The sequence below is a fragment of the Pelophylax lessonae genome (assembly GCF_965119305.1).
Source record: "Pelophylax lessonae genome assembly, chromosome: 13".
In the NCBI taxonomy this organism is placed as follows: domain Eukaryota; kingdom Metazoa; phylum Chordata; class Amphibia; order Anura; family Ranidae; genus Pelophylax; species Pelophylax lessonae.
The window spans coordinates 122490466-122517616 of record NC_138780.1 but is presented as its reverse complement, the minus strand read 5'-3'; the positions used below and the strand labels follow the sequence as shown (position 1 = coordinate 122517616).

The window sequence follows — 27151 nt, the reverse complement described above, 5'->3', positions numbered from 1 at the left end:
GCTCGCACCTGAGCCCCGCTGCTACGTCCATTGACACAGACAGCGGGACTCAGGCCCCGCCCCCTGCTACCTCGACACTGACTTTGATTGACAGCACTGGGAGCCAATGGCTACATCCAATAGTGGAAAACATACCAAACTGTTTATTTATTGCATAAAAAAAAAAAAAAACATCTGGAACGGTAAGCATGTAAAATGCAAAAGTCACATCAAGTATTAGGTTAGGGTAAGTTTATAAAATGGAAATTACACCTTTTAATTTTACTTTAATAATACCTTAGCCTGAGAAATTATCAACAGCTGGCTGTAAGTTAAAGTGAAACTAAGCCCACTGATTTAACGGTTTTCCAAAACAGTAACATTTAAGGCATGCGATGAATGATAACAGTCAAAGTTGCTTGTGATCTCAACTGAACTGTCAAGCCATCAAATGGTGGGTGTCATAATAGATCACATAAGCAGCTCCATGGCAACTGCAGATCAAACATAAGCTAAGATGGCAGCTCCTTGATTACTACATCTTACTTCAAGGAGACGGACCATAGGGCAGGGGAGACTCCATCATTCCTCTTGTCTAAGATCTGTCCCTAGAAGTCAGCTCATTAGATTGAGGCATAATTACCTGATAACTATTTAAAGCAGGTTATGGTGTTAAGGTCCAGATTTGTTGATAGGGGCTATAATGCTGGGGAGTTGGACAGACTAATCTCACAAGTTGGTAATGTGGATAAAGAGAGTATGTTAGGGATAGGACTAAAAATAATGATAGTGCTAAAGATTTTAGTTTCTCTTACGTCCTCCGACAGTCGCCGCCTCTTCATATTCGTCACATATGGGGTATTAGACTTTGCTCCGAAGGAGTAGCTAGGCAACAGAATATGTTAACAATAAAGCTTTAACATATCCCACCCTCAAGGGGTGGTCCCCTCAGTCAATACCCTCCTACTTCCTGCAACCATATCTCAGTTTTAATGTCTAGCTTGTCAGGAGTGGCTGGCTCTCTCTGTGCTGGGACTTTCTGTCCCAGACTCTTTCTTCTTTTTAATATTTTGTTTGAGTTTTCTCTCTATCTTTACTTAGCTGTTATTTTTGTCAGCATTAGTTAGTTCTTCGGACGAAGAGGATCATGCGGACTGGGTCTCGGGCTAATCCCCCTGGTCGCAGGTCGTGGGTCAGTGGCTTCCCAGTCTGCCATCGAGCGTTCAGCCAGGTAACGCTCCTGGCACAGTGAACGACCCATCCCTGTTCGGTGCAGGGATGATTGGTGAGGTGGCTACCTCACCGGACGCTGTGCGGTTTCTTAACCTCCATTGTGTGCGTCTTGAATTGCGACTCTCCCTGCCTCATGTGCAGCGGCTTGTTCGCCTGTGCGGGTTCCCCACGCCATGTGAGGTAAGTGTATTTATGTGGGGACCTGTCTGTCTGGGAGGGTCTCAGTCTGGGACTGTGTAACCTGCCTTTAATCACACTGCTTGTCTCCCTATCTCTCGGCTGCATGCTGTGGGCTGCAAGGGGGGGGGGAGCTGTATGACACTGTGTGTGTCAGGCTGGGCAGTGTGAGAAGCTGTGTGCTGTGGGGCATGTTTTTTCTTGGCATGTTTGGGCATATACAGCGATCGCTGCGGCGATCTAACATGTATCCTTATATTGGGATGTGATGTGTGTGTTTTTATGCACTGTGGAGCGGCGTTTTCGGCGCCAAACGACGCCATTTTACCGGCGCCCGCTCCGGCCGCATGGTTTACATGCACGGCGGCCATTTTCTTGTAGCCTCCATAGGCTTACTTAGAGCGCCCTGGCAGCATCACTTCCTCTTTCCAGGAACACCGATCGAGGCAGCAGCAGCAGCGGGGTCTCCTCAGGTTTTATCCTTCTGTTCTTGCTATCCATTGCCTGTATTCAGTTTGTATATTCCCTGTGGGGGTCTCATTGTGCCGGAGTGTGGTGCGGTGGGCTGCGCTTGCCGCGCTTGCTAAAAGGGGGCAGTTAACCCTTGGTTGTCTGGCATTACAGGGGCAATGGATTCTCAGGAGGGCAAGTTTCCTACAGTATTGGTGGAAAGCCAGGGGACCGCTGTTTCCCCCCCAGGGGGGGATTTAGCCGCTATTGTGGCTGGCCTTGCTGCCCAGGTGCAAATGCTGGTGGCTGCTCAATCTACTAAACGGCCCAGAGTTGCTCTGTCCTCTGATTCTGAGGGTGAAGGTGATGGGGCTGTTCTGGCAGGGACCTTCTTATCGGGGTCCCGCTCCTCTCTTGATCTAGTGGGGTCTGAGGTAGAGGCTGAAGTTGAGGGGGTTGATAATTCTCCCCCTGGCTCGCCTGAAGAGCTTGCAATCATGGATGAGTTGATTGCTTCCATTAAGCAGACGCTACGTTTGCAGGACGAAGTGTGTCCCCCCGCTGCCTTGGCGGCTTATGGGACGCAGAGGAAACGCAGGACGCCGCAGGTTTTTCCCTGCAATGCTGATTTTCAGCGCGCTGTTAAGGATCAATGGCGCGATCTGCGCAAGCCTTTTGTGGTACCAAGTAAATTCAAGCTGCGTTATCCTTTCTCGCCTGCCACTGATGAACGGTGGTGTGTGCCTCCGCCAGTGGATCATGCAATTGCGGTTTTGAACAAAGCCACTGCGATTCCTGCAGAGGGTTCCCCTGTTTTCCGTGATGCCACGGATAGGAGACTGGAGTCTCTTGCCCGTCATACTTATTCTGTTACGGGTTCTATGCTTAAGGCTCTGTTTGCTTCTCTCATGGCGGCCCAGGCGATCGCAAGTTGGACGCAGATGCTTAGGCGCGTCCTAGTGGCCGATTCGGCCTCGGCAGCGACCCTGGATATGGTGGATCAGATCCACCAGGGTGTCATGTATCTGTGTGATGCGGACCTGGACCTGATTCCGTTGGCTGCACGTGTGCACAGCGTGGCGGTGTTGTCTCGCCGTCTGGTTTGGTTGAAATGTTGGTCGGTGGACCAATCTTCACGTAAGACCTTAGCCAATCTGCCTTATGATGGGTCTCGCCTTTTTGGGGAGTCCCTGGATGTGTTGATTAAGGGGATCACCGGGGGTAAGAGCACTCTCTTGCCCCATTTCCCCAAGGCTAAGGGGGCTTCTGGGAAGAAGCATGCTAATTTTCGGCCCCCTCAGGGGTCCTTTCGTGCCTTTCGGCCGCACTACAAGGGCAAACCGTTCAAAGGCCAAGGCTCTCAGAAGAAGCCCTGGTCTGGGAAACAGAAGTCCGGCCAATCCGGACCTGCAGCCCATAACAGTTCGGCCTGAAGGGGCGCCCTCACCCAGTTTTGGGGTGGGGGGACGCTTGCTCGGTTTTCTTCAGCCCTGGTTGGCCCGTGTGCGGGACAGATGGGTTCTGGAAATCGTTCGATCTGGTTACAAGATCGAGTTTCTCTCTCGGCCGGAGAGCAGATTTTTTCCCTCAAATCTTCAACTGTCTCCAGAGCGCCTGCGGGATCTGCACCTGGCGGTGCGGGACCTGAGGGCTCAGGGAGTGGTGGTTCCGGTGCCTCATCGGGACAGATTTCGGGGGTTTTATTCCAATCTGTTCACCGTGCCCAGGAAGGAGGGCAAGGTTCGTCCGATTCTGGACTTAAAGGCTCTGAACCGCTCTGTGCGGGTTCGCAAGTTCCGCATGGAATCCCTGCGCTCGGTGGTGGCTGCCCTCGTTCCGGGGGAATTCATGGCCTCCATCGATTTGAAGGATGCGTACCTTCACATCCCCATATTCGAGGGTCATCAGAGATACCTTCGATTTGCCATTGCGGAGGATCACTACCAGTTCGTGGCGTTGCCCTTTGGTCTCGCCTCGGCTCCGCGGGTCTTCACCAAGGTGCTTGCACCGGTTCTGGCATTATTGAGGGCCCAGGGCATTTCTGTCCTGGGGTATCTGGACGACATTCTGGTTCGGTCTGAGACCAGACAGGGTCTGGAGGAGGACCTGTCTGTCACAATGCAAACTCTGCAGGAGTTTGGTTGGACGATAAATGTTCCAAAGTCGACACTGAGTCCGTCGGTTCGTCTCCCCTATCTGGGAATGATACTGGACTCGGTGCAGGCGAAGGTCTTCCTGCCGGAAGACAAACTCAGGACTCTTCAGGAGGAAGTCAGGTCCCTCAGGGACGTTCCACACTCGTCTCTGCGGACGTGTATGAGGTGTCTGGGATTGATGGTCTCGGCCTTCGAGGCGATTCCTTTCGCGCAGTTTCACACGCGGGGTCTCCAAGCGGAGATCCTGTCCAGGTGGGACGGGCGACCTCAATCTCTGGATCTTCAGATCTCGTTGAGTCCTCGCACCAGGGAAAACCTTCTGTGGTGGCTCCAGTCCCCGTTGGTGTCCGGGGGCAAGTCGTTTCGTCCGATCTCGTGGACGGTAATCACCACGGATGCCAGCCTGTCGGGCTGGGGTGGTGTTCTGGGCGTTCTGTCCGCCCAGGGGACCTGGTCGGAGGGGGAGTCTTCCCTCCCGATCAACATTCTGGAATTGCGTGCGATAAGGCTCTCTTCATCGCTGGACGGACCGGCTGCAGGGCTGCCCGGTTCGGGTGCAGACGGACAATGCCACGGCGGTGGCCTACATCAACCACCAAGGGGGCACCAGGAGTGCCCGAGCGGCTCGAGAAGTGGCCGACATTCTATCTTGGGCCGAGACTCATGTCCCGGCGATAACGGCGGTTCACATTCCGGGAGTGGAGAACTGGCAGGCGGACTATCTGAGTCGCCAGACCCTGGATCAGGGGGAATGGTCTCTCCACCCGGCTGTCTTCCAGATGTTGTGCGCGAAGTGGGGTCTTCCAGATGTGGACCTGTTCGCGTCTCGCCTCAACTACAAGGTGAAGAGGTTCGTGGCAAGGACGCGCGACCCTCGGGCAGACGCGTCGGACGCGTTAGTGGCCCCGTGGCATCAGTACAGGCTGATGTACGCGTTTCCACCGATTCAGTTGCTGTCCAGGTTCCTTCGCAGGTTACACTCGGAACGCAGCACGGTGATTCTTGTGGCACCGGACTGGCCTCGCCGGTCCTGGTACGCAGACCTCGTGAATCTGGCGGTCGACGCCCCTTGGCGTCTGCCTCTTCGAGACGATCTACTGTCTCAAGGACCGATTTACCATCCTGCTTTACAGTCGCTGGCTTTGACGGCCTGGCTGTTGAGACCGAGGTCCTGAAGGAGAAGGGTCTCTCTCCAGAGGTCGTTCATACTTTGATCAACGCGAGGAAGTCTTCCTCGGGGAAGGTTTATTACCGTACTTGGAAGGCATATTTTGCCTGGTGTGAGTCCAGGGGGTTTTCACCCCGCACGTACTCGGTTTCCCGTGTGCTGTCTTTCCTCCAGACGGGTGTCGATCAGCGTTTGGCGCTGGCTACGATAAAGGGTCAGGTGTCTGCGCTGGCCGTTCTGTTTCAACGTCCCGTGGCTTCCAACTCCTTGGTTGGCACCTTTATTCAGGGTGTGCGGCATCTGGTTCCTCCTAGGAGGGATCCTTTGCCCCCTTGGGACTTGAATCTCGTTCTATCTGTGTTACAACGTGCTCCTTTTGAACAGATCAGGGAGATCTCGTTGTCTATGTTGTCCAAAATGGTCGCCTTTTTGGTGGCGATCACTTCGGCTCGCAGAGTGTCGGAACTGGCGGCTTTGTCCTGCAAGTCTCCGTACCTGGTTGTTCATTTGGATAAGGTGGTCTTGCGACCTAATCCTTCTTTTCTGCCGAAACGAGTTTCGGAATTCCATCTTAACGAGGATATTGTTTTGCCTTCGTTGTGCACGAAGCCTAAACATCCAAAGGAGATGAGATTGCACTCTCTGGATGTTGTTCGGGCGATAAGGGTTTACCTTAAATCGACTGAGTCTTTTCGTAAGACGGACTCCTTGTTTGTTCTTCCAGAGGGTCCTCGGAAGGGCATGGCGGCTTCGGCCTCTACCATCGCCAAATGGATCAGGCAGACCATTGAACAGGCCTATGCCTTGCAGGGGAAGGTTCCCCCTGTGCCTGTGAAGGCGCACTCTACTAGATCTCTGAGTACGTCTTGGGCCTGCCGTCATGGGGCTTCTGTAGCCCAGGTGTGTAAGGCGGCGACTTGGTCGACCGTGCACACTTTCACAAAATTCTACAAAGTAGATGTTCAGGCATCGGCGGATGCTTCCTTTGGCCGCAAGGTTCTTAGTGCGGCTGTTCCCTAGGGTCCCTTGTGGGGACTCCTGGCTGTTGGGATAGTTTTTTGTATCCCCTGGGTTTTTTGTCTTTTCCTGGGTTGTTGCTCCTGTTGAGCACTTATTTTTGCTGTTGCCCAGCTGGTTTCCTTCCTTTGGTAGGGTTCCTTTCTTTGATGTGGAGACTGCGTTGCCTTTTGGCGCGGATGCGTTTCCCACCCCTCATGTTTGCACTGCTTTGGGACGTCCCCATATGTGACGAATATGAAGAGGCGGCGACTGTCGGAGGACGTAAGAGAAAACGGAATTTTTGTAAAATCTTACCTGTAAAATTCCTTTCTCTGAGTCCTCCGACAGTCGCCGCCCCCGCCCCTCTTTTGGGGTTTGTATGTATACTCTACTGCTATTCCACTAAAACTGAGATATGGTTGCAGGAAGTAGGAGGGTATTGACTGAGGGGACCACCCCTTGAGGGTGGGATATGTTAAAGCTTTATTGTTAACATATTCTGTTGCCTAGCTACTCCTTCGGAGCAAAGTCTAATACCCCATATGTGACGAATATGAAGAGGCGGCGACTGTCGGAGGACTCAGAGAAAGGAATTTTACAGGTAAGATTTTACAAAAATTCTGTTTTTTCCTTTATTACCTCTTATTGCCACCAATATTTTGATATTAACAGGATATTCTCTAAACACTGGAAGGTCTTAAAGAATGATCGACTCCTAGGTCCAAGTATTCCAGATCTCCACAAGGGATTTTTTGGGGCGTACAACCATTGAGGCTTTACGTTGCACCTAATGTGGTTGATGCCCCCAATAAGACTACCTGTTTCCTGGATATGAAAGGGTATTTCCCCTGTTGTAAATGTGCAGTGTGCAAATTAAACAAACTACGTGATAGGCAAATGTGTAGTTTTCAGACCCAGGTCACTTCCAAGACTTATGATATTAAATCTTTTATAACTTCCTCATCCATAAATGTGGTCTACCTTATCCTTTTTCCTTGTGGCCTGCAATATGTGGGCCGCACATTGAGAACCATGCAGGTTAGAGAAAAGGAGCATAAAGCCAATATTAGGCAAGGCCTTCCGGGACACAGTGTCTCTATTAAGCATTATGCACAGCATCATGGCAAAAACCCTGAGGGCTCACTTTTTTTTGGCTACTAATAGATTCACTAGACATTGGAGGAGCAGCTTTATCGGGCGGGAAATTTCCAGGATGGAAACCCACTGGATTTATGTTCTTAAAGAGGAGTTCTAGCCTGGAAAAAAAATAGAAGTCAGCAGCTACAAAAACTGTAGCTGCTGACTTTTAGTATTAGGACACTTACCTGTCTAGGGAGCCCGCAATGTTGGCACCCCAAGCAGATCCATCAGCTCCGGGTGCAAGCACCGGTATCTTCACTAAGGGAAACAGGAAGTGAAGCCTTTCGGCTTCACAGTCTGTTTCCTACTACACATGTGCGAGTCACCCTTTCGGAATGGTCCTGCTGTCTTCTAGGACCTGTGTGTCTCCCAGATGGCAGCAGGGGAAAAGAGGAGGGGCCAGAAATCACGTAAATCACCGCACAACGATTGCAGTGATCTTACCCAGAAGTGGGAGCAGGTACCTGGTGTTTATGGTTGCTCATTAAGTACGCTGTTCCTTATGACTTTTTTTGCATAAACCAATATTATTAAGTGTTGCATCTTATCTGTATTTAAGATGGCAGCCTCCCTTGTTGTAAAGATTTAGGAGGGTTTAGTTCCGCCTTAATGCCTAAACTTCTGAATAACACAATACTTATGATCTTTTGCAGGGACTGTTGTAAGGTGTTATAAGAACTGATGCAGTCTGATCAATTTTACAGCTTAACAGTGGAGTCATTGCTGCATGAAAGATTTCACTGTATAAATTTTAAACACAATTTAAAGGATTATTCTTTTATGCGTTTGCCTCTCTGCTCTGCTCTGCCTCGAGCAATTCACCTTGAACAAAAATATTTTCTCTTATAAAAAGATATCACCGTGAGGTTATTTTATTTCATGCCTATAACACATTTGTCACACTCTATTTTCTAAGGATGGCTTCAAAGGTGAACCATTATCCTCAGTGCACTGATATAGTACTAAGTTGCAAAGTAGATTAATGCTAGCTCAAAATACAACACATCAGTAGTATAATAGTGGTCGTTTAAAATGTACAGAAAGTACATTTCCCAAAAATGTGCCCATGTGTTTTATTTTGTACCTATTGTATGGTAAATCGTGAAAGTTTGATCGTCTGCATGCATCTCTGCCTAGACATGCAATTGGTTGTGTGCAATAAATGCTTTTATAAGAACATTCTGTAGACTTGTTTTTGCGGTTCCCTGGGAAGAATGACCATAAAAGCATGTGAAAACATAAGTTATAAAAATAAGTAATACATATTGGGGTTGATATGCTAAAGGCAAATAGGCTTTTATACTTTGCAAGTAAATTTTCTCTAGAGTTTAGTAAATGTGATGAAATTTCACTTTGCAAAGAATACCCAATCACAAGCAAGGAAAATAAAACAACAGCATTTTTGCTCGGACAGGTTTGGTTGATGACTCATCTCATTCACTATGCTCTGGGAAAAATTCCCTTGCAAAATGAACAGTCTTTTTTCCTTTATCAAATCATCCCCACTATATACAAAGTCCATTATTTCACTGCCCTTCATTGATTTACCAAATATGCCAGATTGCATTTTCATCTTGCCTCACACTTCTGAGGAAATATTACCAGGACTGATCACGGATGTCCTAAACCCGTCTTTCTTAAAAAATTTTACCTCAGGGCAACCTTTGAAATAATTTTTAGGTCTCTGGGAACCCCTGCTAAAACCACTTTTGTCACTTCCGATTTTGCCGGTTGTAAACAAACCATTATTGTGTAAATGTAAAGTGGTAAGTTTTAAAGGCGTTTAAAATTGCGCTGCCTGTGAACTACCCATAGGTGGCGATTTAAAGAGTTATATATTTGGTATTTATTAACTTGCCATAAATTCATAGTTTTATATTTTACCAAACAATTGGGTATTATATTGTATTTATTGTTTTTCTGCATTGAAATTAATTAAAGTGTATTTTTTCAATTTTTTTTCCAATATTTTTGCGCAAATACCATGTGACAGAAAAAAATGTCAATACCCACCATTTTATTTTCTAGAGCCTCTGCTTTAAAAAAAAAAAAAAAAAAAATATATATATATATATATATATATATATACAGTGCCTTGCGAAAGTATTTGGCCCCCTTGAACTTTGCAACCTTTTGCCACATTTCAGGCTTCAAACATAAAGATATAAAACTGTAATTTTTTTGTGAAGAATCAACAACAAGTGGGACACAATCATGAAGTGTAATGAAATTTATTGGATATTTCAAACTTTTTTAACAAAAAACTGAAAAATTGGGTGTGCAAAATTATTCAGCCCCCTTAAGTTAATACTTTGTAGCGCCACCTTTTGCTGCGATTACAGCTGTAAGTCGCTTGGGGTATGTCTCTATCAGTTTTGCACATCGAGAGAATGAAATTTTTGCCCATTCCTCCTTGCAAAACAGCTCAAGCTCAGTGAGGTTGGATCATTCAGAGATCCTCACTGAACTTCTGGAGAGAGTTTGCTGCACTGAAAGTAAAGGGGCTGAATAATTTTGCACGCCCAATTTTTCAGTTTTTTATTTGTTAACAAAGTTTGAAATTCCAATAAATTTCGTTCCACTTCATGATTGCGTCCCACCTGTTGGTTCTCCACAAAAAATTACAGTTTTATATCTTTATGTTTGAAGCCTGAAATGTGGCCAAAGGTTGCAAAGTTCAAGGGGGCCGAATACTTTCGCTAAGGCGCACTATATATATATATATATATATATATATATAATCTATCAAAAGTGAACATATTGCGGGCCACAGACTCTGCCTTCCTATCAGCCAGATCTTTAAAAGCCAGAGATTCCTCTACCCAGAGATTCCTCTACCGGAATCATGGTTGTCTTTTTCAACCTGGAGACCGGGTAGTCCATCACTGGTGGAACAGTCCACTTCTTGAGGAGGGACTCCTCAAAGGGGTACCTCACAGCAAAGCATTTAGGAACCAAAGGGGCATTTTGGACGCTCCCATTATTTATAGACAAATTTGTCAAAATAGGAGGGATAAGGAAACACTTTTGCCATGCGAGACAGCTTGTGGGTGCCAAAGGGGACCAGCACCGCAGCTTCAGCTGCATCCTCCATTTTTAAAGTTTCCTGCACAGATGTAATCAGTGTGTCAACTAGTGCCATCTCGTGAGCAGCTACAGGTGTGGAGGAATCATCCTCACTATCTGATAAATCAGGGAGCGTGGCTGCAAACCCCACAGGATGGGCCACATTCGTGGCGGCGGAGTCAGATTTAGGATCTGACGAGACAGATAAGGTAGGGGAAGGCAGGGGATGCTTTTTGCTAGCCAGTCGCCCAAAAGGCCACCTGCACCTGAGAAACAAATGACTCCAGGAGCGCCGTCAGTGCATCAATGAAGGGCTGGGATCCCGTGGGACCTGCAGCCTTTGAGAGGGGGTCAGGTGGGGAAACATGCTTCTGAGACTCAATAAGTAAAAAGGGGGACCCACCAGAAAAAATGTCTAACACCGCTATGGGATTGTCAGGGTGCCAGGAAACCAGACCACAGGAAGATGCAAGTAAAATAAAGCAGTTTATTAGGGCAACGACAATAAATACACAGCAAGAGTGAGGAGCGAAATGAGGAACAGCCGGGGTCAAGTCCAGAAGCGGGTAGTCATCCAAGCCAGGATCGAGTGTAGAAGCAGGTAGTCATCCAAGCTCGGGTCGAGTCCAGTAGCGGGTAGTCTGCCGATGCCAGATCGTCTGCTGATGCAGGATCGAGAGCCAGAAAAGTCATCAGCCAAGCCAGGTCATGCATGGAGGAACACAGAGAACAGAAGACTGCTAGCAGTGATGCACCTTGGAGCATAAACACAAGGGCAAGGACTGCAAGCTATTAGGTGATATTTATAGTCAGGTGTGCAACATCATCACTGAGTTTATAGGAGACAGCGGTCTGCACATGTCCAAGATGGCTGTCAACAGGAAGGCAAGGTAAGACCTTGACAGGGGCACCCCCACCACGCCGGTAGCACCACCGGGTCACCAGAACGAAGATCACCCCACAACCTGCAGCAGTGAGAGGGAGGGACCCCACCAGACTCACCACCCCACCAGAGTAGCACCGGTCTGCACCAGAGATAACTGCTCCACGTGCGGTATCCAAGGGAAAGGAAAGATCAAGGAGTCAACACCAGGGGAAAAGGAGCAGCTTCCACAGCCAAAATCACCACCCAGAGGCTTCACTGTCATGGCCGCCGCTCTGCTAGCACGCCGGACTAACCAAACATGGCCGTCGGACTACACAAACATGCCCTCCGGCTATAAGAAACTCATAGGCCCCAAAGAAATTATGCTGGCTACGGCTAAATGGCCACCGACCACGGTTCCATGAGGCTCCCATGTACCCAGGAGGGATTCCTGGAGCCCTAACGCCATCCATCATGGGGAAGGGGGATCTGGGCACAGGACCACCAGTAGCAGCCAGTGCCCCCCCCTCCCCAGCCGGTACAGTGCAGCACACCAGGCCCTGCCACTTTTCCAACCCACCACACTACCCCAGATGGGGTTGGGGGGTACCAAGATGAGGGAGGGGCCCGGGTCCACCCTACACCCATCCAGGGGGAGAGGGGGGACAGCTACTCATCATACCGGGAACCAGGCGGGCACCACTCCAGACAGAACCGCTTCTCCCTCGAAATGGGGGGGGGCTGTCAGCCAAGAGGAACGCTGTGATGTAGGCTGAGACCCAGACGTATGCGACCTCGAGAGATGTTTACCTTGCAGGCCAGCCCCCGTCCATATGTCGCAGCCATTTTAAAAAGGAACCCCACACCATAATTCCCCCTTCACTAAATGATTGGACATTCGGGTGGGAAAAGGGCCTCCACTCCTGGCTACAGGGGCTCAGATTCCTACAGGGTAAAGCAGCCTTGGAGAAGCAGCACATAAGGCAGAAAACTCCCAGTGTTGGTGGTTGGAGTAGGAGTTGAGAGGAGACCTGGCTGTGTGCTGTATGTATGCTACAAAATGTCTAAGGCAGGATTCTGCTAACCCGGGGGGGGGGGGAGGGGAACCCTTGTTTCACTTTTGAAGATAAGCAGACTTTTTGTGTTGCATTTCCTGAAGTTTTGTTTTTCTGCTGGAAGCTCCTTTGTGTTTACTTTAGAAAAAAAAAAGACTTATGTTTAAGATAACCGGCTGTTGCACGTGGTCCCAAGCGCTAGATCCCCTAAACTTTACAATAAATATGCTGTGTAAAGTTTTTATAAATAAAATAGCAATTCCCAATCACATAAACTAGTTACAACTAATGCAATACTTGCTATTGTTTTAATGCAATCAAAACATAATGTAGAAGGTACCATTACTTACAATGTTACTCGTTTGTCATTATATTTTTATTTGACTTCAGGTTCAGAACTGCAGAAAATCCAGTTTTAGTTTTTTATCTAGTTTTTCATAGATACACAGTCCAATAACCCATCATTTTCTTGCCATATTCCCAAGAGATATAGGTACTGCCAGTAAAGAGCCTCTGTTCTAAAGGACTGTCCAGAGGACTAGAATTTTGCAAAATTGTCTGGCCTAGCCTGCCACTTCTGTTCTAGGAATCAGATACAATGTTTCTACTAGGATTGCTGTAAAGTACTGACAGGGGGAATTTAATAATTCACTTATCCTGGATGGAGTTCTTCTTTAAATTCAATGACTGTAAACCTTACAAGCTTGCTGTCAAAACACCATATTAATAAAACTATAGTGATGCAATGTGCAGTGTAACAGGCACAAATGACCTTCAACACAAATTATAGACCAAACTAAATAACAATTACAACTTGACACCTTACAATTTACAGTAGCATCACAGCATTGTTAATTTGGCTTAACGCCCATGACATTGTATTCCATTTCCATACTTTGCCAAACCATATCTATGGAAAAGGTGACCCTTGTAAAGTCTACACACTCTACAAGAAAAGACAAATTTACAGTATTAAAGATAAAAAGACAAGGCGCCTCTAAGTGCAGTAGGCTCTGAGTATTTATTAGGTTTTACAGTATTCTTCATTATGATAAAAAAGTCATTATTTCTCTTTCTTGGACTACTGGCTTCGTTTAGTATGGCCGTGCAAAAGATCAATCGTAATTTGCAGTAACCTGCGACAGCCAATCACATTTCAATTTATTCCAAACAGATCACATAGGTGTTGAAGACTGGGGAGGCTCACACCAACATATTGTACTCCAAAACCCTTTTTATTGAAATGTCTATTGTACAGCTGGTACCATATTGTCCCTGCTCGCTGGTCACTTCTCCATAACACAATTCACCAAAAGATGGCTTGATTACACCCATGTGATCAAGCTGTTTTTTTGATGAAATGTGTTTTTTTAATGTGGTCTGTGTCCCACTGGGGGAAATATCTCCTCACTTCCTGTCCTGGAGATGCAACAGGATGTGGTAGGAAAGCTCTACAAATGAAGGGAATTCTCTCTTAGACATTTGTCACCGGAACAGGTTCTTCCTCTTAAAAGATTTACCTGCCTTAGGATAAATACAGAGAGTAATTCTACCTAATAGGGAAACAGACAGCAATAAAAACTTGACAAGAGTTCTAACCCTTTCCTACTCTATCCAAAAAAAAGTTCTGGCTATACTCACATACCTCATTCACACAGCTGTCCAGGGCCGTATACCACCCAGATCAGCATATTTCTGCAGTGGGTTTGGCCAGGCCAGGTAGGTTTTACAATCAGCCTGTAAAAATAATTGACAGCGGACAGTGGAATGAAATCTGCACTGGCTTGCTTAACCTGGCCATCTTTGCCGCAGAAATAGACTGATCTGGCAGTTGTGTGGCTCCGGATGGGCATGTGAATGAGGCCTTGTTGGAAGACGCAACATGTTTTTTATTATAAGATATTTCTCGACTGTTGAGACCTGGTTATATCTAAGCCATCTGGAGATTTCTGGCGGTCTTGGACTGCAAGTTGAGCAGGTTTACCCAGCAGGGTGTGTATAACAGAAGAGTGCATATCAGAATTCTTCATCTGAAAAAAGGATTGATGAATAGCCCCTGGCAATGGTGTATGGGAATAGGAGAGCTTTGTTTCAGACCATCTAGAGATGTGAAAAATAAAGTGCCTAATTGTCTTGCCTTGTGTGGGTTGTGTTTGAGCGTGCTTTAAAAAGGTAAAGGCCAGCGATGAACGGCCTCTTTTTCTCATTGGGCCCAGCTAAGAGACACAGAAAACTGAGGGTGTACTTACGTAACGTATAATCTCTGCTCTTTTGTTTTATATGCTCTGTAATATTCTTTTCAATTTCTATGTTAGTATTTTACTTCCTTTGAAAAAAAAAAAGACCTTTGCTTCTTTGAGAATTGTGTTTAGACACTGCTCATAAAAGTTAAAGGAACACTTTTTAAATAGAGTATAGCATCAAGTCAATAAAACTCCTGGGATATTAATCTGGTCAGTTAGGTAGCAGAGGGGGTTGTTAATCAGTTTCAGCTGCACAGTCTCAAGACCATGAAGAATATTCCAGAAGACCGGCAGTTACTCTAGGAGAGCTGGACAGGGCCGTAGAAGGTTCTTAACCCATCAGCAGGACCGGTATCTGTTCCTTTATGCAAGGAGGCACAGAATAAGCACTGCCAGAAACCTACATAATTGACCTCCTGAAGGCCACTGGTGTGAATGTCTCTAACCAAACAATCAGAAACAGACTTCATGAGGGTGGCCTGAGGGTCCAATGTCCTTTAGTGGGCCCTTTGCTCACTGCTGGGCAACGTGGAGCTCAATTGCCATTAGCCACTGGACACCAGAATTGGCGGGTCCGCCACTGGTGCCCTGTGCTTTTCACAGATGAGATCAGATTCACCCTGAGCATGTGACAGATGTGAAAGGGTCTGAAGAAGCCGTGGAGAACGTTATGCTGCCTGTAACATCATTCAGTTTGACCGGTTTGGTGGTGGGTCAGTGATGGTCTGGTGAGGCATATCCATGGAGGGAAACACAGACCTCTACAGGCTAGACAATGACAAGCTGACTGCTATTAGGTATTAGGATGAAATCCTTGGACCCTTTGTCAGACCCTCAGCTGGTGCAGTGGGTCCTGGGTTCCTCTTGGTGCACAACAATGCCCAGCCTCATGTTGCGAGAGTATGCAGCCAGTTCCTGATGGTGATGAAGGAACGGATACCATTGAATGGCCCCCATGTTCACCTGGCCTAAATCCAATTGAACACCTCTGGGGTATTATGTTTCAGTCTATCCGATGTCACCAGGTTGCACCTCAGTTTGTTCAGGAGCTCTGATGTCCTGGTCCAGATCTTTGAGGAAATACCCCAGGACACCATCCTTCGTCTCAATAGGAGCATGCCCTGAAATTATCAGGCATGCATACAAGCACGTGGGGGCCATACAAATTACTGAGTACCATTTTGAGTTGCTGCGATGAAATTTCAGCATAATGGACTAGCCTGCTACATCATTTTTTCACTTTTGGGGGGTCTATCAATTCAGCCCTCTGTAGGTTGATAATTTTCATTTCCATCAAACGATGTGCCATTCTTTAGTTCCTAACAAATTACTCAGTCCATATTCGTATAGATACGCAGCATGATATTTTTCCCTATTGAGATCTGATGTGTTTTCAATGTGTTCCTTTAATTTTTTTGTGCAGTGTATTATAGCTAATATTGTTGTTATATCATCTCCATTAATATTATCAGAGCTTTGATAGACTAGCTAACAATAGAAAGATAGTACATATTTGTAATTTAAATAGAGGGAAGCCAAAACAACCCCTATTTATTCCAGGCCCTAAAAAAGAGAAATTCACCAAATAACAGATTTTTTTTTAGTGTCAGTATCCCCGCAATTTACACCTACCACCTGGATTTTTTCAGGTGACCACTATCAGAGAGTAAACCTACCTCGTAAGGACAAAATGCAAAAAGGGGTTTCTAACTCTTGCCAACTCTGTTCAAAATAAAAAATGTTTTGGCTATACATGTTTTATACTGTATATATACACACGCCATATAATATAAAATTACAAATTAAGAACATGACAAAAGGCTAAATGAAAATACCTTTATTGCAGCGTTCATGTCCTGCAGTGCAGCAAATGTGTCCCCCATCTGTAAGCTGACAATAGCACGACCTTCAAATCCTAGCATGCTCTGTGGATTGATATCCAAGGCTATTGTATTCTACTGATTCCAAGCTTTCTGATAGGATCCCTGTGCCTACAAGGAAAGCAAAGTGTTGGCTTTGACAAACGTAGAGAAAAAGCTAAATGGCTCTATAAGGCAAAAAGCAATGTGCAAAGAGCAATTTCTCATCACAACCAATCAGTGATTTTCTTTAGAGACACATTGTTAATCTTCATTACTGTTAAAATTAAAGCAATAAAAATCATATATATTGATGGGAGCAGCCACCTAAGGTCCCAGACATGCAAGTGACATCTCAATAAAGTTTACTCTGGCAAGGTCTCATTGTAAGTGGTGCTACAAGAAACAGTGTGAAATTAATCTGTGTGATCACCATATCTATTTTTTTTCTGTTATATTTATATTTAAAGTAGCTTTACATTCAGGCTTTTTTATGTCTGGTAACAATTTAGAATGTTTAAAGTGCATACAGGCTTACTTTAGAAAGAATTATGCAAAATGCTATTTATATAAATCATATTTTCTAGAAAAAGTATGCTCGTTCCAGAACAGGCAATGTTGGGGTTGTGAGAGGTGCTTGGTGGTGAAAGCAAGGAAGGATGAGGTTTAGGGGCATTTGGCAACAAGAGGGTGGTAATGCTACCAGCACCCATCATACTCTCACTCAGCCTCCTGTTTTGTCTCCATCAACAAACCAGAGAGTTCCAGACCCATACTGGATCCATAGGTAGCTGGATGACAATGATATAAATAGTCCTTTTTGTATATTCATGGTGTATTCCTTCAACCATTTATTAAAGTGAATACAAACATGTAATTTGATAAAAAAAATTACTGGTAAATATTAAAATATATAATTTGATCTGAATTGTTTTGTCAGTGATTATTATTAAGTTATTGTACGACATTGTTAGGTTATACGCCTACATTTATCTGACACTGCATGTCACATAGAAACAACATTTGCCAATCACTCTTTACTATACATACAGGTTCTTTTGTATAGCATTTCACTGCCTGCACCACGTTCTCCATCCACATAAATTATGTAGGTACTTCTCCTGCTATACATACAGCGCTCTTTGTATTTTAACAATTTTACCAGGATTTTTTTTTTAATCTGATTACATGTTTGTGTTTACATTAAGTAACATATAATAAATTCGGTCCCTTATTTTTAGTCAAGGATTACATTGCAATACTGTACAATTTTAATTTGTTTCTTCATATTATTGGTCATTTAACCCCCCCCCCCCCTTGCAAATTGTAATTGCATTTATTACGTCTCTCCCGGTATCCCTGAGCTTCAGTTTTAATACATAGGTAGCCCATAGCAGTAGTGTCATACCACCAACACATATATAAACATAGATATAAGTCATTAGATAGCAACCCCTGCCTGTCATTACAATATATACAGGGACCCCAGTGTAATGACTGACAGGAGTATAAGTCATAAGAAAAATTGCGACGGTACAAACATTCCATGGACTATGAGAAAATGGTGCCGCCATAGATCTCACAGGAATCATAACGGGCTTCTTGAAAATGGCCGCCATCATTGACAATCAGTATAGACTATATAAGGACACCATCCACACCCTCCGTTATACCCTGAAGAAGTCACATGGGCGTGACATAATGCATAGGGCGTGAGCAGAGGTATACCGGAAATTATGTAGATACGGAAACAAGTGTGGTACTAGTGGAGTGATGCAGATTTTCATGTTTTAAATAGAGGACCCCTAAGAGCACCTTAGAGCACTTACTTCCACTATAGAGAGCAGAGAACTGGGAAAGAACACAGAGGACCCCCTAGAGGCAAGCTGACTATACAGCATTACCAAGGGGGAGATATTAATTCATGCTAATTTAAAGCAACCTTGAGGTGAGAGGCCAGAGAGCACAGCGGTGTCACTGGGAAGAAGGGAAGAATATATAATAATATACAGACACACACAATTAAATGGTGAAGGGATAAACCATGAATATACAATAAGGACTATTTACTATATATCTTAGTTGCTATACCTATTCAATTGCTTTTTTTTGTGATTATCACAATATTTGTAAATATTTGAATGAACAGGCATCAGATCTAATTTCTTTTTTTTTTGTGGACTTGCATAGTGCATGTTGTAAATATGCGATAAATTATGCACCTTTCTTCTTTTTTTATTTGAGTTGCATGACTTATGAGTTTGTGCATTTGAACAGATATTTATTTATTTACATTTTATTTTGTTGGATTACCAGGGCTTTTTTTCTCAGAGAATAGGTGCAGGAACTCCTCCCTTCTGAGTCACCCCTTAACTCCGTCCCCTACCCACCCCAAGCACCATTCCTTGGTTTTACCTGCTACCCACCTCCCAGTACCACCCCTTTTAGAGAATTAGAAACAATGGACACCCCAGCGACAATAGATCCACCCCTGCAACAATGGACTTCCAACATCCAGCATCAATAGACTCTCCAGCAGCCAGCAGCATTAGGCCCCTCCCTCAACAGTAGATTCCTCCCAGCAATGATTGATTCCCTGCAACATGATACCCCACCAGCAACAACAGACTTCCCCAGCAACAATAGACCCTCTGCGCAAATAGATCCTCTCCAGCAGCAAATAGATCCCCTCCAGCAACAAATAGATCCCCTCCAGCAACACTAGATTCCCCAGTAGCCAGCATCAATAGACCCCCCAGCAGCCAGCAACAAAGACCCCTTCCTCAACAATAAATCCCTCCCAGCAACAACTGACCCACCAGCAGCAAAAGACCCACCCCAGCAACAATAAATCCCTATGAGCAACAGAAGACCTCCCCAGCAACAATAGACCCCCTTTCACTGCAGCAATAGATTCCCTATTAGCCAGCATCAATAGACCCTCCAGCACACCCCAGCACCCCTTGCCATTACATACATTCAGTTCTGGAGGTGCCGGAACTGCGTTCCCCCGCGTTCCCGCTGAAAAAAAGCCCTGTGGATCACTATATAAAATACACACAGGATACTGCACGGCTTAATTGGCAGCGCAGCACTATTCACTTTATAACATACCTTTTACAATAGCTGTAGATAAGCTATAGAGTGCTACCAGCAGCCAAATTACTCATTTTAATACACATATATTGATAGCTCGAGAGTAACACACTATACAGTATATGAACTTGCATTTGTTTACATCAGACTGACTCTTATCCATCACATTTAAGTCCAGGAAAAACTGAAAAGGTCAAAGACTTTAGTAGTTTGATGTGAACAGATACACATCAATTTACATCCGCCTGCCCTAAGACTTACATAGAGCTTCCAATTAGATCTGCCTAAAAAACTGGCAGACCAGATTGTACCGACCATGTGAAAGGGGCCAAATGGTCCAATGATCACAATTCTTTCACTGTGCTGGCAATTATCATTTGGTCACATGATCTCTGCCAATGGGAAATTTAGAGTTCATCGGATTTTCTAACTGGTTGATCCTGTCTGAAGACCAGAGGAACAGAGGTTCGGTTTCATACTTGTAACAATGTATACATACTGTGGTACATAATATTAACTGCAAGGATATGAATTTGAATGAAAAATAATAGATTTGCGGTTCTCATCTTTAATCATTCTGCACAGAATGTGTTCCTACGACTCTGGAATATAAAATACAATGGATAGTAGATGCCTTTAAAAGACATTTATTGACAATTTTTGGTGCATTATAAGACATCTTATTTTACACTACATAGAGAAAGCAGACAAATGGTCCTTCTTTCAGGTCGTTGAGTTTCTATGAAATACTTGTCAACAAGTGTTCTGCAATGTAATTACAACTTTCAAGAGAAACGTGGTTTAAATGATGTGGAAATGGAAATCTGCTGAAAGAAAAACACCCTGGAGCTACTGACTATTAGAGAATAAAAATATCTGAAACATGGAGGCCTTCATACTGTTTAGATGGCACACTGTCACATTGATTTTTACTGGATTAACCCTATTTTGCTCCTACTTATATGTAGCATAAATGTATAGAAAGATTTAAATCCTTAGTTGGCCATCCTTTTTTGGATCATGACAGCACTGATCATAATTTCTGTAAACATTTAATTATTAGTTATAGTTGTCAGCCCTGAGCTTAACCTTGAAAACCTGGAAGAGCAGTGGACCCTTCCTCATCTGGCCTCTACCATTTGACCTGCCTAGCAAGGATGGCCTCATTTGGTGCACAAACATAGCTCTCTAGATCAGAGAGAAATGTACCCCTCCCAACCACAAAAATAGTAATCCCCACTGGGCTTCTGTGCTTAATCTAGAAGCCTCCACACTTTATTCCTAAAATTTGGATGACAGCCAATACATTAACAGTCCAAAGCAAGGGCTCCAGGTGTAAATTATCGAAGACTGTCTTTACTCTACTCCAAGGATGTCATCAATTGCAAGATTCAGGAAAGGGTGAAAGAAATAAGGTTTAGATTACTATAAAATCCTTTTTTTGGAGTACATTATGGAACACATTTCAAGTATTCAAGGAACTAGAGACATGCTTATGTCTTTAGGAGATTGGCACTGGCAAACATGAGTTGTAAGGACAGCCCAGTAGAACCACTTCCACTTTTTAGCAAGCAGTAGTAGAAGTTCATCATGTTCAAGAAACAGAGAAGAGGGACCTGTGTCCTGTAATAAAAGAAAAGTCAAAAATCTATTTTCCTAATCATATATTACAGGGCACATGAGAAGTATTTAGGTACATAGGGATGTCCAACACAGTCCAACTCAGGAGTGGGTAACACAGCAAATAAAAGTTAATAGGCCAGCAAGAACCGCCATAAATTGCATTAGACGCAGGTGTGTTTCTCGGGAGAACAGCCCGCTTCTTCAGGAAAGTATTTGATGGCGAGCTTTTCTATGACAAAAATACACATCTAAGTGTTATCCACAATGTGTAAAGTTTTTTGGCCTTGAACGAATACACACTGACATATGGGGGGGTTATTGGGACCGTATATTCCTACAAAGAGAGGCTAGATGGATCCATAGGTTTAACGCCACGCAATCACTAGGCCTCAATAATGCTATTAGCTACAAGCCTTTCTTGTACTTTTTTCTTTTCTGTTTAATTACTCATATGAATATTATATATATATATATATATATATATATATATATATATATATCTTCTTCTCTTGATGAGCATTCCAATATGGTATCTAATTGTATATTTGGGATATGTAAACAACAAGCTGTCATTTTTTTTTCTGCCCTATGTATCTATGTATGGTCTTATATTGAATTTGGTTTGGGAGTGAGTTCAAGTTCACTTTTTCTGTTTCAACCTAATACAATAAATGTGGGGGATTGCTGGCCGATGTGGAGGGGGGGTTGTCTCTCCCTTATTTGTACTGGGGGTTCTGTTGAGCTCTCTCTTTTAGCTGGGGGTGTGGTGATGCACTGTTGCCGATCGGATGAACATCCTGGGACGTGCATGCTCTTTGAACTTGATCGCAGTGCGTCATGACACGATACCTCATGGGCATGTGCTGATCGAGCCTCATGGCACGCTTGAGCAACTAGATGGCAATGAAACACCTGAAGATCGGATGTGGTGCTGGACAACAAAGCATTCACCTGATGCTATTTGGCTGTAATATCAGTCTCCCTGCAAGGCGGTTCCCAGCCCTGATTATCCACTCTAGCCATAAAAATTCAGGTCTTGATACATCCTGGAGGCATTCCACCCCCATAGATCCATAACCACTAAGCTCTCCACTGGTTCATATGTCTCCTGACTTCTCCCATTTGTTGATCCAATATATCTCTACAGGTAACTAAATATACAACTAGTGTTTGAATTTCAGGTCTCTATTAGATATTTATTAACTGACAGCCTGAGCTCTTAGTCACCTGCATTCATTGATATATATTCTACTATGTAAAAACACCTGGCCAACACATTAAATACATAATTTGGGGTGTAGGGGTGTATTTGGTACTCTAAAGGCATATATGGATTGTATTCTATTTTTAGAACACTAATGAGATTCTCTTTATTGCTATGGATATTTTGGAAACCTGCATAGTGGATGCACCTGACTACTTGCAGTATGGCTGGTAATTGTAAAGGCAATACCATATTGATATGGCCTTTCCTTTCCTCCTCTTATGCATAGAGACAATTTAATTGGTGATATACAATATATCTAAACTTTATGACGACCTCTCAATAGTTGGGACCTCTCCAGATCCAATGGGCAGAAAATGACAGCTGTTGTATGAAGATATTGTTTAATATATGTTTATTGTTGGGTATGTATCACCCATATATACATGTGATAACATTTGATAGATATTTTGTAACTATGTATAATTTTATGATAAAAGACCCTTACATGTGTATTTTTGTCACAGAAAAGCTTGCCATCAAATACTTTCCTGAAGAAGGCTGCTCCCCCGAGAAACACACCTACGTTGAATGCAATTTATGCAGAGACAATCCACACCCAACTGCAGCAGGGTGGATGGATAAGTGTGACTATTGGGGAGTTATAGTGTTCTTGTATAGAGCTATATGTATATGTCTAATGTGTTAAAAATCTCTTACCTGTATGGTTTTAATTAATACTTTTCTTGCACAATAAAATTGCACTATATGAGCTTTTAAGGTACCTCCTCTATCTAGTTTGTTGGAAACAATTTTTGTACACATAGCTTTTTAGGATTTGGTAGTGGACAGAAATCTGTCCTTTATAGGGCTGACTTGGTCATCCTCTCCCAAAAAAAAAAAAATGTCCTACTGCCAGCAAGAACCATCAGGTTATCAGTGAGGGCTCTATGAATAATAGAGCCATTTGAACAACTGTACAAACAATAAAATATTATAAAATGCAGCACCAATAACTTGCATAATACTTAATAAATAGTTGTGCATAAAATTTGTAAATATACTCACAATAAGGTTAATAACCAATCAATATAATTTGGTGCATTAAATTAATTAATAATTATTGTATAGTGAATATAAAATACAGATGAAATGTATAGAATTGTGTCATTAAAATGAATCATGTGTGTAATAAATTAATCAAAAATTAAAGTCCATAGGAACGTGCATAAAAATGTGCATAAAACATGTGCCAAAAAGCATACATCTTGAACGGATTCCCACTGTGCCGTGCCAATATACAATGAAAGTCCTAGTGCATCAATCCACATGGAAAAGTGACAAAGTGCACTCAAATCTGTGCTCACACGCAGCTTACCTTAATGTTTGACTCATATATTCCAATGAGTCAAACACACTTTACACCTAGGGGTGTTAATAGGATCAATCACCACTCCTCTCCTTTCCTCCTCTTTACTGCCCCATGGTGTACACAAGAATATGAAAAAAAAAGGGGGGAGATACCTCTAGTGCTCTCTGTAATTAGTTTATTGAACATATAGTGCATGAAATAACACTCACATGCACGGCACTTCAGCAGTGCGGGCTTGAACAGACTCCTCTCATGGACTTCCGTGGGTAGATTAGGATGTGGCATCCATGCACAGGCTCCGCCCCCGTACGCGTTACGTCAACCAATGACTTCGTCAGCACCCCTCGCGGCTCCCGGTGTCTTCCTACATGTGCCGTGCATGCGTAGCATCATATCGGCCGTGTTGACGTCATCACCGGTCCAAGCACCTGATGGGGTGCGAAAATACGCCCAATGCGTGCGACCTCACTGTCTCCTAGACAACCCTGACTCCACCTCGGGGAAGGGTGGTCCTTGTTCTTCTCCAAGGTGGAGCCGAAATGGCCGCACACTCTAGCTGGATGGGGTCGCACATATAGGAAGACGCCAGGAGCCGCGAGGAGATGATGTATCATCTTCCTCAGACAGAACAACATGACGAGAAACAATGGGGAGCAGGAACACCATTAATGAACACAAATAGGCACTCCATCTATATGAATACAATTGGTGAGTTAAAAGAGTATTATGAGACTACCTAATTACTACAGGAATGAAGGTACAATAGTATATAAGTTGTCTCCTCTCTATTTTAAGGAAACCATTGCTATATTCATTTGTTGGTGGGTTAGATCTGCTCCCAAAAAAAGTGTTTTTCCCAAAAAGTACTACCCAAATAGAGAGGTATGAACTCTTCATATACACTCGTTCATCATATGGGGGCTAAGAGGGAGGAACTTCTTTTGTATACTCATTCTCTCTTTCTCATCAATTGGAGGAATACTATACATATATATATATATATATATATATATATATATATATATATACATATATACACACACGCACATGCATCTAACTTTCTTTCAAACAGATAGTAATCCAGCGGGAAGAGGTTCAAATTGGAAGATCATAGAAACTCTGTCCAGGCTCTTGTATCGATCAGTACAATGTGGAGAAAAAACCTGCTGATGTTTGGGCTGCTGACATGTCAAAGAGAGGTGCAATGGAACTATGTATTGTATAGATATAAATATTGATTGATATATTATGTATTTTCAAATTAAGGAACCATAGTTTACTGTTTGTTGTACTTTTCAGAGTGGTAAATGTAATCCCTAAAGAAGAAAGATAATTGCATACTTTCGAAACGCCTTGGAATTTTCCTTCTGGGGTAGCAACACATGTATCCAGTGTACAATCATATGGCTAGGATCCAGTTGGAAATTTTTCCACTTGCTGCAATTTTGCAATTATCGCAACATAGCCATATTTGTCCCCTAGTGGCAGGGGCGTACCTAGAGCATTTGGCACCCGGGACGGATCCTATATCTGGCACCCCCCCCCACCGGCGTGCAGGCGACGAACCGCACATTGACCCGGCGACCAGGCCCCTCCTCCTCTGCAAAAACGGCGCCGATTGACTTGAGGCGCCAGACAGAAATACATGTAACTGGCAGTGGCATACTTACTGTGTGCTACTGCCAGTGGTGTCACTAGGGTTGGTGTCACCTGGTGCAGTAAACCATGGTGTCGCTCCCCCCCCAAAAAATTATTTTCCTGTTTTCTGAAAGCGCGCCAAAGATGCAGCATGCAAGACTTTTGGTGCGCTTTCAGAAAATGCAGAAAAAAAATCTATAGGACTGCAGTAATAACTGCGAGTAAAATGTAGGAAGACCCCCTTTACATTACACAGCCCCCGTACCCCTGGACCCCTTTACATTACACAGCCCCCCCATTGGAACCCTTTACATTACACAGCCCCCGTACCCCTGGACCCCTTTACATTACACAGCCCCCCAATTGGAACCCTTTATATTACACAGCCCCCGTACCCCTGGACCCCTTTACATTACACAGCCCCCCATTGGAACCCTTTACATTACACAGCCCCCGTACCCCTGGACCCCTTTACATTACACAGCCCCCCCATTGGAACCCTTTACATTACACAGCCCCCCCATTGGAACCCTTTACATTACACAGCCCCGTACCCCTGGACCCCTTTACATTACACAGCCCCCCCCCATTGGAACCCTTTACATTACACAGCCCCCCCATTGGAACCCTTTACAGTACACAGCCCCCATACCCCTGGACCCCTTTACATTACACAGCCCCCCCATTGGAACCCTTTACATTACACAGCCCCCCCATTTGGAAGCCTTTACATTACACAGCCCACACCCCCCTCATGGAAACCTTTATGTTACACAGCTCCCGCCCCCCATAGAACCTTTTCCATTATACAGCCCCCATCCCCCAATAGAACCCCTTACATTACACAGCCCCCATGGAACCCTTCACATTACACAGCCCCTGCCCCCCAAAAGAACCCCTTACATTACACAGTTTCCGCACCCCCCCCAATAGAACCCTTTACATGACATAGCCCTTGCCCCCCCCCTCAATAGAACCCTTTAAATTATACAGCCCCCCAATAGAACCCCTTTACAATACAAACCCCCCAATAGAACCCCTCTACAATGCAAACCCCCAATAGAACCCCTTTACATAAAAACACCCCCAATAGTACCCCTTTACAATGCAGACCCCCCAATAGAACCCCTTTACAATACAAACCCCCCAATAGTACCCCTTTACAATACAAACCCCCCAATAGTACCCCTTTACAATACAACCCCCCCAATAGAACCCTTTACAATACAACCCCCCCCCCATAGAACCCCTCTAAAATGCAGACCCCCCCAATAAAACCCCTTTACAATGCAGACCCCCCCCCCCAATAAAACCCCTCTACAATGCAGACCCCCCCCCCCAATAAAACCCCTCTACAATGCAGACCCCCCCCCAATAAAACCCCTCCACAATGCAGACACACCCCCCCAATAAAACCCCTCCATAATGCAGACACACCCCCCCAATAAAATCCCTCTACAATGCAGACACCCCCCCCAATAAAACCCCTTTACAGTGCAGACAACCCCTCCCCCCCTTCCAATAAAACCCCTCTACAATGCAGACCCCCTCTACAATGCAGACCCCCTCCCCCCCCCCGACTGTCTTTACAATACAATTGTCCCCTCGCCCCCTTACCTTATGAGGAGGAGAGCAGAGAGGGAGGAACTGTTCAAAGCAGAGAATGGGAGAGAGGCTCACGAGCCCTGCATACACAGCGGTCAGCGGGAAATGCCGAAGTTTACAGTGCTGGTTAATGAGCCGGTGATTGGTTGCTAGGCGGTCCTAGCAACCAATCGCCTTCTCATTATCTAGCAGAGTCAACTTCGGCATTTCCCGCAGTGTATGC

At 44.6% G+C, this 27151-nt stretch overlaps 1 protein-coding gene across 1 annotated transcript in view; it reads right to left on the bottom strand.

The window, feature by feature from the left end:
- The window catches only part of LOC309543424 (tetratricopeptide repeat protein 6-like), a 122741-nt gene that overhangs the window by 8271 nt on the left and 87319 nt on the right, over window positions 1-27151 (bottom strand). Inside the window, 2 exon segments of the mRNA XM_082242898.1 lie at window positions 16367-16486; window positions 16490-16522. Coding sequence (XP_082099024.1) covers window positions 16367-16486; window positions 16490-16522 — 153 coding nt within the window.